General features: G+C 43.0%; 1 protein-coding gene across 1 annotated transcript in view; it reads left to right on the forward strand.

Moving 5' to 3' along the window:
- The window catches only part of LOC146812815 (alpha-2-macroglobulin-like protein 1), an 820,867-nt gene that overhangs the window by 487,626 nt on the left and 320,463 nt on the right, over positions 1–12,778 (forward strand). The window contains exon 23 of the mRNA XM_085615206.1: positions 254–337. Within this exon, the coding sequence (XP_085471332.1) occupies positions 254–337 (84 nt within the window). The remainder of the gene's footprint in view (positions 1–253; positions 338–12,778) is intronic.

Raw genomic sequence — 12,778 nt, forward strand, 5'->3', positions numbered from 1 at the left:
TCACCCTGACAAAGATTGTGATTACCAATTGAGGTGGGCTCTCCACCCGCCCCTAATCCTCTAATTTCTTATAGATCCTCTGTAGGTTTTGAATAGACAACACATGCACTCAGGAACTGAATGAATGTTCTCCCTTCTTAGTGTTGGTTAAACCTCAATTGCACCCACATATATCCACAAACGCTTAATCTTTTGCCATTACAATGTGATTAAGTCCGATGATTTCTTCTTTTATCTTTTTTCTGTTTTTCAGGTTCTTCTGTTTCTTCTGGTTTCCCTCTCTTGCTCCCTCTAAACGTGATCGCGGGTTCTGCCCGAGCTGAGGTGGCAGTGCTGGGTAAGCACTTCTATGATAATTTTGGAAATTACACACCAACAATTTGCCGTTTAGAGGCAGTGGCAGCTTCAGTTTTAGAATGTCATTTATTTATATATCTTCCATGTCTATTTTCACTGCTGAATACAAATTGTCCCAATAGCATTCTTCCTGGAGGGCTCAGTTGTAGGGCAGAAAGTGTAGTGTTCCTACATGTCTATTGAGTCCTTGACATGGGTATGATTTGACTACCGACCATATTTGAAAAGCACACATTGCCATCTTGACACTTGCGTCACTCTGGTGTGGCTTTCCCTACAGAGGACCTCATTCTAAATCCTGTTTTAATCCTAACTGGGCTCAAAGTGGGGTTTTCAACAAAATTGAAATACTAGTTCTGCTTCAGGGAATCCTCATTGATAACCATACGTGAATAGTCCCACTCACGTGCGGGAATCCCAGAGCACTTTTTCCAAAGTCACAATTTGTGTAGTATCTTTGCCTTACTTTGGAAAGACCAAGATATACATGTGATACAAAATTATAATTTTGGAAACTAAATACAGGCTATATTGTCAATTTCATTAATTTGCTATAAGAAATGTCAGAAAAACATAAAACGGTCACTGAAAGAAAAGTGAGATTTAAAAAAAAATCTTCACAAAGCATTTTAGTTTTCTTGGAAAGTGAATGATAGGGAAAGATATGGCAATGTGACTGTATAGGCTGCTGCAATGTAAAAAAGACACTAGAACATTGTGCTTAGAGGGCAGTTGGCTTAGCTCTTTTTTCCATTTCCCGCTGACAGGATCTTGGAGCACTGAGCTTGCCCTTTTTAAGCCTTTTTAGGGCTATTTTCCTCTTAAAATCACTTTAGAACCTTTTTAAAAGTGGTTCACGGAACACTCTACATCTTTTATGGCATAGAGTATTTTTCTGCAATTTCTTGAGTGGAAATATTTTTTTGTTTGCTCAAAATGCCATCTCTTTTAACAAACTGCCAAGATTTTGGCAGAAAATGGCCAAAGAGTCAGCACAATTGCTTCCACGTTGACCTCTTATTAGCCAGAAAGTAATCGTTTGACTAGGCCACTGCGATAACCTCTCTATCTACAGTCGGGCTTTCTGCTTATCACGAGACAACAATTCAGTGCGTGTGCGCAGCACATATGACACACGTTTTACATCAGGGGACAGACCTCGTATTTTGATTACGTATATGCCTTAAATCTATGGACTTGCCATAACTCGACTCCCTAAATATATCCCCAAGATGGACATTCAATGCAACCCGCCATTTCCTTGACCCCAGATTCTACAATGGTCCACAGGAGATACCATTAACCCTTGACATTACTTTGATTAATCCTGTGGCTTCCTGATGAAGGCAACAGGCCGAAACGTGAATAGAACATCATAACATTTTCTATTTCTGTCCACAATAATGTACGCTATTTGTAATTATCAATATATTGTATACTTTCTGTTCCATTGCGTACTAAGGACAATTAAATATTGTGCATTTTCACTATATATTATTAATTAGAAGGGTGGGGAATGGATGCATGTACGTCTGAACATGAGTATGTCTGTTGATTGCAATGTAGGTCATTTATATTATTTTTATATTTGTATTGTTAATTATTGAGCTTATAAACACAGCGATACTGTTTTTCATTGATTAAATAGATTTCTTAATTTTTGCTATCAATAGATATTTTTGCTGTGTCATTTTTTGTGCCCTCAATTAGGATTTTTAAATGTATTTGCTTAAGTTACCTTTTGAAACTCATTGTTATTATCCCTGCTCTAAGCAAGTGATTTTGTTGCAGGGGCACCCTTCTTTTCTCAATTCAGAATATGTCCAAAACACATCCTCACCTGATCTCCAGCCTATGTTACCAGATTCTTATGACCCCCAGAAGATGTAGTCACTGCTACTCCTTCAGGTACACCCTGAGAGAGCGTGAGAAGATTAGCTGACACGGTCAATAAGAAATTAGAAAAAGCCATAAATCCCTGGCTGGAAAGACATCCAAAGGGCAAGGAGAGTCAAGTCCCTCTCTCAGTGCTCCCACCTTACCTCGGGGAACTCCCGTACTTTGAGATCTAAAACGACAAGGCAAAATGAGAAATGGCATCCCAGTTCAACATTGGGAACATCAATGTTGAGAATAGGTATAGCAGCACAAACTTTCTTGCCATCGAGAGCAGAGTTGACGTCCAGGGCGTCCTGGAGAAAGAGACCATCAATGTCAAGGGGTTTGTCAACTTCAAGACATGGTTTGATGAGGAGATGTTCTTTTTTTTACTGCTCTCTATTAACATTTTCCTGTTTCAGTATGCATTATATGACAGGAGCACATGAAGAAGATCTAAAGACAAATTTGACACATCGAACAGATGTAGCAGTTTGCCACTACCGGCTGTGATCAAAGTTGTCAAGACATTCCAATGCTGCAGAAAAGAGACAGCAGAGTATCTTTCGAGGATGAAGTGCACAGGTTCCATCTGAATCTGACTCAGAGTATTCCAGGCGTTACTCACTTTCCAATAGTCACTATAACGAACTCCTCCACCTCATCAGCCACCTGCACAGTTTCCTTCTCTGCCTCCACTGGTAATTCCTGTGAAATTTCCTCCAGCCATGCCTAATGGACCTGTGCTCCAATGACTCCACTGACACATCTACTAAGATGTGAGAAACCAGGGCTTTTTGCAGTGTCTCCCCACTTGTTGCCCCCATTTTGACTACTAAAAGCTGGTTTTCTGAATCTCATTGTACTCTGCGCTAAGTTAACCAGACCCAGTGCCCTGGGTAAAAGGAATATGGTAATTAGTTGTAATTACAATTGGTATGGCAACCTAGCAGTAAACCCCTAGTATATGGTAGGGCATGTAGGTTTAGAGACCCGACAGACTTAATGCACTGAAGTACGCACTGCTGTGCTACCTGCTGTCATTTTAAAGGCAGTCCTGCTTTGCATGCCAGCTTTTAAAATTACATTATATGCAAAATTGACTTTGGAATTAAAGGGACTTCCAAAGTCTTTAACTATTTTACTTGTACATATATGTCAACCCTAAGGACTCCCCTAGGTGCCCCAGGGATAAGGTGCCATGTAACTATAAGCAGGGACATTATAAAATATATTTTATATGCCGTAGTGATAGAAAAACTACATATTTCGCTTTTTACCGTTGTAGAACATTGGCTGTATAGGCTAACATAGGAATACTTACATAAAGTATAACTATTGATAGGAGTGAGCTTAAAGTATACTTCAAAATATTAAAAAGATAGATTAAATCCAACAACTTGCCAAGGTTAGATTTATTATAACTATCACAGAAAAGAAGGTATAGAACTTGCTTTTCAGATGAAACCAAACCCAGCCTTCCAGCAGCTGCTCCCGATTGGCCAGCCTTTGACAGGTTGAGCCAAACTGCTTTGATGAGGTGTGAAGTGACCTGCATAGAGACAAAGGACATCTGGTGAAAGGAGATCTGCAGCTGCAGAGCAAAAGGGATGCTGGGGGTGTGGTAGCCACACTAGTCTTCAAAGAGGGAATAACAGTTAAGACAGGACACAGGCTCACCCCTACATCCTGCACCCCCAGTCAGGCAGGATCCCCAGTAATTGACAGAGGGGCTGGAAGGAGAATGTTAGGGTAACTTAGCCATGCCAGTGGGTTGTCTTTGCCAGATATTAACCTCCAGAAGAAGGTTTCTCCATGTTGGTATTTAAAAGAACAGTGTTTTCTGGGACAAGAATATGCCACACTTTGGAGGAAGATGGCATACTTCAAGGTGGCACCCTGTACCCCATTTGTCAGGGGTGCCCCCTGCTCATCACCCAAGAACACTGGAAACATATTGGAGAGCTGTCCAGCAACTCAGATCACTGCCTGAAACTACAAAAAGGACTGTCCTGCTGTAACCTTCACCAGCACCAAGAGGATTGCACTCTGAATGACTTCTCTTGCTGCACACAGTGGAATTACAGCCCTAAGGACTTTGCCTGGCTTTGAAAAGTGAAGGAGTGGACTCCATAAAAGCAACAGGTTAAAACTCCACCTGCATTATCTCCAGCAAGAAGAAACCAAATAACCACCTTCAATTGGACTTTAAAGGATTTGGTCAGATGCATTGTGGATGACATTGTCCCAGAATCCCAAGGAGGACACTTTGAAACCCCAAAAGGACCTTTTGAAAAAAAGATCCACAATTTTGAGAGGGTCCGGAGAATTTTTGTCAAAAAACTCTATAAGGTGACTAGGGGTGGGCGGTGAACTCTGTTCCACTGACAGAGTTTGCAGAGTTTTGCTACTTTGCGCTCTGTTTGGAGTGCAGTAAAAACTCCGCCCTCCACAGCGTGGTAGGGTTTACTGTCGCCAACCCCTGGGATGGGTTGTGAGACAGTTACACAAGCATGCGTTACAAGCCTAGTTTCACACCCTGAGGAAATGTCCCGCCTCTTAAGTCTCTTATTGAAATCAGCCAAAGAGAGGGGTCACAGCATGGAAGTGAAGTTATAGAGGCTGGGTGAAAGAGTGTTTTGGAAGAGGTGAGTTAAAGGGCCCTGTCTGTGTCACCGTTGGGCTTATGATGTCCCAGCTTCCGGGGAATGCTGGGTCTCTTAAAAGGAAAGTGTGCCCTTGGACTACCCTACTGTCACTGTGTGTCATGCAAAAAATACTCCTCCTCACCCAAGACATCATCTGTGCAGCACAATATAGACACCCCCATCGTGCGACGTCGAGAGAAAAAGCTTTAAAAAAGTGACTAAATCAGAAAGTAAAAACTTGACCATGGGTCAAATTTGGGGTATCACTGTCACCAATACCATTCCAGGGGGAGACATCGTTTACATTGAATGCACTACAATGCATTCTATTACAAAGCGGTTGTTACAACGACCGTGTTGTTACAACATCAACCATTACATTGCAAGTCTTTACACCGACTTGCTGTAGGGGCAGAAGGTGTTGGATTCAAAATCCAATATCTTCCCTGCTGTTGCACAAACTGAAGTAGGAATAGTAAATTATACTATTCCTATGTCCTGCGCACCCCCTACAGCAAGTCGTTGTAACAACTTGCGATGTAACGACCGCATTGTTACAACATGAACCATTACATTGCAAGTCTTTACACCGACTTGCTGTAGGTGCAGAAGGTGTTGGATTTAAAATCCAATACCTTCCCTGCTGTTGCACAAACTGAAGTAGGAATAGTAAATTATACTATTCCTAAGTCCTGCGCACCCCCTACAGCAAGTCGTTGTAACAACTTGCGATGTAACAACCGCGTTGTGATGGAATGCGTTGTAGCGCATTCGATGTAAAGGGAAACATTCCATTCCAGGTCTCCCATGTGGTCTTCACAATACCACATCCACTGGCCATTACTCACCTACACATGCAGGTTCTTCTCCAGTGAGGATATCTGCTATGGATGACATCAATACCTTCCAGGAGGTCCTTATAAGAGATGCCAAGAAGTTGTCTTCATCTGTAATGTTTGAGACAATAAACAAACATACCGTCTCTAGGTCATGACTTCCTCTGGTCCCAGGCCTCATTGAATTGGCCATGGATCTTTTCTTGACACTGGGCTCTGTCAAGGTGGCTTCTTCTTGTCTACAGAAGTAATACAGACCACCTGAGCAGCATCCTTTGTTTGATCCTCAACCTGACTCTGTGATAGTGTTAGTTGCTCTCAAGCATCACCCCCACAGCACCATCAGACAATGAGAGTAAAAACCTGGTTCAGTAGGAAGGGAAGAATATGGCACATCTGCCGCTACTATGAAAGCAGTGAGCACTTCAGCACTTCTAGAGAGATGTGATAGGTCACTCTGGACTTACCACAATTCTTCATAGATGACATTCCAAGAGACAGACATGAAGGCTTCAAAGAGATCATAAATAAAGCAATGATAGTTTCCAACCAAGTCAGAAGTGCTGCAGCTGATACATCCCTTATAGCAGCCCATGGATACTGTCACGGTTTGGCTTTTAGTCATTACACTTCTTTCAGACTCACAGGACTTAAACCAGAGACAAAACACAGGTTTTGGATCTCCCCTTTTTGGAGAACACATTATTTGCATTACATTGTGACTACATGATGTCTCACATAAAAACAGAACTAGACACTTTATGTGCAGTTGGATTGGTAAAGAGAAAGAAATGCAGGACCCATTTCTTAAAACCCTACAACCACCGATATTAACCCCAGAGGGTTCAAACCTTTAAATGGCCTGAAATTCAACACCAACAATATCAGAGGCATCAACAGCATAGACATCAATCTCGAAGCAGAATAGGTCACCAACAGTCTGCCACTGAACCGGCCACAGGGGGCAAACAATGAGCTCCGATTTCCCCCTCTGCCATTGCCCCCTGCTGTGGGGGGAAGCATTACATCTTATCTGGTAGAGTGGAAAACCATAACCAGCGACAAATAGGCTCTGAATATTCAGCAAAATTGATACTGTCTTATATTCAAGCACCTTCCACCAACAGGTACACCAAAGAAATCATTACCTTTTCATTGGGAGCAACTTCAGCATGATGTCTTCATCCTCTTTCAAAAACAGGCTGTGAAAAAGATCCCAATTCCTAATGAATGAATAGAACTTGTTAGACCTGGCTTGTCCAGCGGGTTTATCCCTAGACTTTTTGGCCTCCTTTTTTTGACCCTGTTTTTGTTGGTTTTATGACTTCAGGTACTTTACCAATGCTGATCATTGCTAAAGTGCATATGCTTTCAGTGTTAATTGTTATATCAGATTGGAATGTCCACAATTGGCTTATTTGATTTACTGCAAAGCCCCTAGTACAGTGCACCATGGGTGCCTAAGGCCTGTAAACCAAATGCTGCTAGTGGGCTTGCAGCACAGATTGTGCCACCCACACAAGCAACCTTCCAAAAGGGTCTCAGGTCTGCCAGTGCATTGCCTGTGTGCAGTTCTTAGTGGCATGCCGACCTTGCAAGGTCACCTACTTGCCAGGCCCTATACTTCCCTTTTCTGACATGTGAGTCACCCTTAAGGTAGTCACAAGGTACCCCTGTTGGCAGGGTGCAGTGTTTGTGAAAGGCAGGACATGCCCTGATGTGTGTGGCATGTCCTGATTGTGAAATGCTGCCAAGTTCATTTTTCACTATTAAAAGGCTATCTGTCCCATAGGATAGAATGGGGAGTTTACTTATAACATCTTAGAAGTATAACCGCCCAGAGGAACAAGATGGGAAAATTGAGTTTAGAATGCCGTAACTCAGAATCTAAAGATGCACCTTTTAGTAAGGCTGATTTTTACATTCTGGGTTTGAAAATATCACTTTTAGAAAGTAGGTATTTTCTTGCTTAGCCATCCAGTGTGCCTCTGCTAGGTTTGTGTATTGACTGTCTAGCATTGGAGTGACAGCGGCTGGGGGTGTGCCTTCTGTTCAGACAGCCACTTGGGGGGTGAGGTGTGTCCTGCCTTTACAGGGTGAGTCAGGGCTGTGCTGAATAGACCTGGGCTGCATTCAGAGTAGTGGGAGGACATTTCATTCACACCTTAATTGGCCTGGTGTAACGCCCTGAACGTCTCAGGATCGTTTAACAGACACGATAATGAGGACGCAACCACTTGTGAAGGGTTAGTTATTTTAATGAAGGCAAAAATAATACAAAGAATAAACAAAAGTTATAGTCACTGGAATCCTCCAGGCTAAGTACGTTACCAGCCCACCGCACGGATGATCCTAACCGTCCTCTGCATATACGCCGATCCGGCGTATGCCAACAGAGGGCAGAAATGAAATGGCCGACAATGCCAATCGGTAGGCTGTGAGGGGCACGAAGAGTGTTGGGGAGAATCGAGGAGTCAGGGAAACACCCAGCCGGGGTCTCTACCTGGAGGGAGCAGCCGCTCAACCTCTTCCTCAGACTGCACCGGGACGCGGAGTCACCTCCTGGTGATGCGTCACCGATACCCCAATCAAAAGCAAGAAGCTTGACAGGAATTCTTGACACCTGGTCTGCCTCAATGCTGTATCCACCTCCTGCCAGGAAGCTGGGCCAACTGGTTTTGCTGAGCACAGACCCTCTCTGCCTCCAGAGAACAAAGGATTTTGTACTATAAAAAGGGGGTCCAGACCCCTGAATTTTAGATCACTTTTGGACTTCAAGAGGAACCTCTGACAAGGAGAAGAGCTGGAAGAAGCTGGAGGAGAAGTACTGCCCCTTTGCTGTGTGCTGTCTGGGGTTGGGCTGCAAAGACGTCACCATCCTTCTGGGCACCGTCTCTGGAACCTCTGATTTCAGTCACCGCTGAAGAAAAGACCAGCCGACTCTGCCATTAAGTCAGTCACTGGTTCCATGTCCTGAAGGCACCGCCACACGTCGCACCGCATCTTGGGTTTCACCTATGCCGCTGGGCGGCCGTCACCAAGCTGTTGCTTGCACTGCATCCTGTGGGCACCGCATGCCACACCGCCTCGCTTGACTCTGCCCGGATGTCACCGACATCGTAGCTGCCTGACCCGAACATTGACCGGCACCGTTGCCAGCACCGTGACCTGCCAGCACCACATCGAGCACCACTACACTCCGCATCGTAAGCATTGGTCTCACCAACGCCGTTGGATGACTGTCACGGAGCTGCTGCCAGCACCACGCCGTGAGGGCCCCACACGCTGCACCCTTCCACTTCACATCGCAACCATGACGGTCGCCCTGACTGACTCATACCAACAGGATCTACCACAACAAGAAAGGTACTGTCTACGAGTCTGACAACGCTTTAGCTGACCTGCACCAATGGGGTCGGCTGGAACTGTTAGACTTTGTTGTTTTCAGCATTGCAGTAGCCCAGGACGGAGCTACCAAAGCGGAAGAACTGTGTTTTCAAGTTAGGTTTGCAATTTGAAGGTTATCTTGCAAAGTACCTATTTTTACAGTATTGTATGTTGGATTTATGTCGTATTTGGTCTTGTTGGTTTAGAATAAGTTTTGCTTATTTTTTTTCTAAGCTGATGTGGTGTCTATTTGTAGTGTTTTCACTGTGTTACTGTATGCATGCACAAATGCTTTACACACTGCCTCTGAGATAAACCTGTCTGCTCGTGCCATGCTACCAAGGGGGTGAGCAGGGGTTACTTTAGAAGTGTATCCCCCTTACCCTGACTAGGAAGAAGGGTCCCTACTTGGACAAAGGTGCAAACCATTGCCAACTAGAGACCCCCTTTTCTAACAGAACTGTATTCCCAAACAACCAAAAACCAAGTTCAAACCCATTCTAGATCTGAAAAAATCGACCAAGTGAATTTGCAAAGAAAAGTTCTGAATGTTGGTGCTGCATCAGTTCTACCCCCAAATCCATCTGGGGGATTGGCTATGCTCTACAGAACTGCAACATGCCTCTTTCCATATACCGTTAGCCCAAAAACATAACTAGTTCCTGAGGTACAGTGGGAAGTGAGCATTACGAATACAATTCCTTCATTTCCATCTCAGGTCTGCGTATAAACCCTCTTCAAAATGCATGGTGGTCATTTTTTAAATGTATTTTTTATTGGAATTTCATTAACATACATTATTTACAAGGTCAGAACATATGAAAATGGTATATTAAGATACTTGCATCAAAGAACCTCATCATTCTGAATATTCAGCTTGTGTAACAGAATGAGGTAACATTACTTGTGTACAATCAGTATAGAGCAGTAGGATCCTTATTCAAAGTATAAAGATTCCATTGGGTCATTAGTAATGCAACAGTAAGAAAATGCCATATTTAAATCTATGAACAACAAGTCAATAACAAAAAGAATAATCCTCCATTGGCTCAAGCTGAAAGGAGGGCACAGCCTTTACAATCTAAAAGAAGAATTAGGGCTCCGATGAGGTGAGGCATAAGCGCGGAAGAGATATGGTGTGCAATTTACTATTCCAGCCCATTATTTTAGGATCAGTACCCAAGGGTTGTTGGCAAACCATACCACTTCTCAAGAAGGGGGCGGGTGTATCATTTTTTCTAGTCTCTGATACCTCTATACCCAATTCATTCCATTCCCTGGCAATAAGGTATTTACGGATGCCTTGGGGTTCTTCTCTATGTTAGGCTATACTTTCACTGGCTGTGAATGCATGGTAGTCATTGGAGCACATCTCATGAGTCTTAAGGTATTAGTCTACCTCTATGTGAATGATTGGCTATTCAAAGCTTCAACATATCAGCAAGTGTACCAATATTACCAGATAGCTGTTGTCATCCTCAGCCGATTGGGACTGCATGTAATTCATGAAAAATCCTCTTCCATCCCAGTGCAATCCCTTTCATTACCTGGAAGCTGTACAGGATACAATAAGCAAAAAAGTGTTTCTTTGGGAAGAGAGACGTTTATCAAGATACGGCAGGAAACGTTTATTTTGAATTGTAGTAATCTGAAGAGAACAGCCCAGCCAACAGAGAGGCAGATATTGTCTCTCCTTGGATCAGTGTCATCCTTCATTGTTCTGGTACCAGATGCATGCCTGAACATCAGACCTCTGCAGCAATGGCTGGGGAATCAGTGAGACCAGCTCTCAAAAAAATGGGATGAAGACAAACTTACCCTAAAGATGCACAGAGAGAAATCTCTCAGCTGGGGTGTCTTCCAGCAAATCTCTTCCGGGGTATGAGCTATCATCAAGAGATTTCAATACAGATTATAGTAATGGATGTATGCCTCCCTATCCAGTTGGGCTGCTCACATGGATCTCCTTCAGATGAAAAGCCCTTGATCTCCATAGGATCCGACATACCACTTCAACCTCATGGAGTTGAAAGTGGTCTAGCTCCGTAGGCTTTCCTTCCATCCTTCAAGACAAGCTCTCTCCTTGTTCAGACAGTCAAGAGAACAACCATGCATTATATGAATAGGCGGGGAGGGGTGTAATCCAGAATGCTGTCCCTGGAAGCTCAAACATTCTGGAAATGGCTAGTGTTCAGGAATCTCAGGATTACAGCTGTCCATCTGCCAGGCATCCAGAATGTGTAAGTGGACACTCTGAGCGGAACCATTCAACGTTTTCAAGCCATATTTTGCAATTGGGGTTTCCCTCAAATAGACTTCTTCCCAAAAGGAGTAAACAAAAAATGCCTAGACTTTGCCTCAAGTTTTTACCAGCTAAGCACTTTGGGAAATGCCCTATTGATTACATGGTAAGGCAAATTTTCTTTATGCCTTTCCTCTCATTTCCCTGCTCATCATCACACTAACTAATTTGAAGGCAAGAACAATTCTCATTGCCCGTAAGTGTCTGCACCAATAGTGGTTCACAAATCATCTCCACATCTCAGAACAGCCACACAGGAGGCTACCCTGTAGACTGAACCTTCTGTACAAGTTCAGAGGCCAGGTCTAGCACCCCAACATTTAGTCTTTGAACTTGGCAGCTTGGCTCCTGACTCATACAATATGACCATTTGAATCTTCCTCAGGAGTAGAAGGATACGTTGAGAGAAGCCTAAAGACCATCTATAAGGTTGTCCTAATCCTTTAATTGGAAGATATAATGCATCTGGTACAGAATAATTTTGATCCTATCACCTGCCAAGAAAAATCAGTACTTCCATAACTTTCTCATTTAGCCAAATCGAAGCTCCAATTCTCTTCAATTAAAGTCTACCATGCCTTTCTCACAGCCTACAAAAAATGTCCTTCATAAATTTCCTTTTCAAAATTCCCCTAGTTAAGGATTTCTTTGAAGGCATTACAAATGTTATCCTCCTATTGAGAGACTGTAACCTCTGCAGGAGTTGAATAGAGTCCTTTGATGTACCATCAGTTCTCCATTTGAGCCTAGACATAAGCCTTCCCTAAAACACTTATCATGGGAAGTTTCATTCCTAGTCGCTATATTCTTTGTATGCATGGATAGCAAAATCCAGGTTCTTTGTTCTCACAAACCTTAATCACTTTTTCACAGTAATACGGTAGTGATGAGAATTCCCCCCAAATTCCTCACTAAAGATGTATCCAACTTTCATGTCAACCAAGATACAACTTTATCTAAATTATTTCAGATTCCATCTTCTTAAGCAGTGAGATATCTCTACATTCTTGATGTGAGAACTGTGTTAAAGATTTATCTCTACCAAACAAAGGATTTGAGAAAGTTCGAACAATTGTTTGTAAACTATGGTCTATTGCAGAGTCAGGCATGGTTTGCCACACTGAAACAATATTTATCTAGATGGATAGTCTCTTGCATACTTCTGTGCTACCAGAAAGCTAATAAAAACTTACATGGAAAGAAAAGCCCATTCAACCAGAGGTAAAGTGGCTACTGCTGCTTTCCTGTGAAATATTCCAATCTTGGAATCTGCAAAACTGTAACCTGGTGATCTTGTTCACACCTTTACAAGAAACTATTGTCTTGATTCGGACTCTAGTCCAGATGCCCAAATAGGGCAAGCCTCTTTG

The sequence above is a fragment of the Triturus cristatus genome, chromosome 7 (assembly GCF_964204655.1).
Source record: "Triturus cristatus chromosome 7, aTriCri1.1, whole genome shotgun sequence".
Lineage (NCBI taxonomy): Eukaryota > Metazoa > Chordata > Amphibia > Caudata > Salamandridae > Triturus > Triturus cristatus.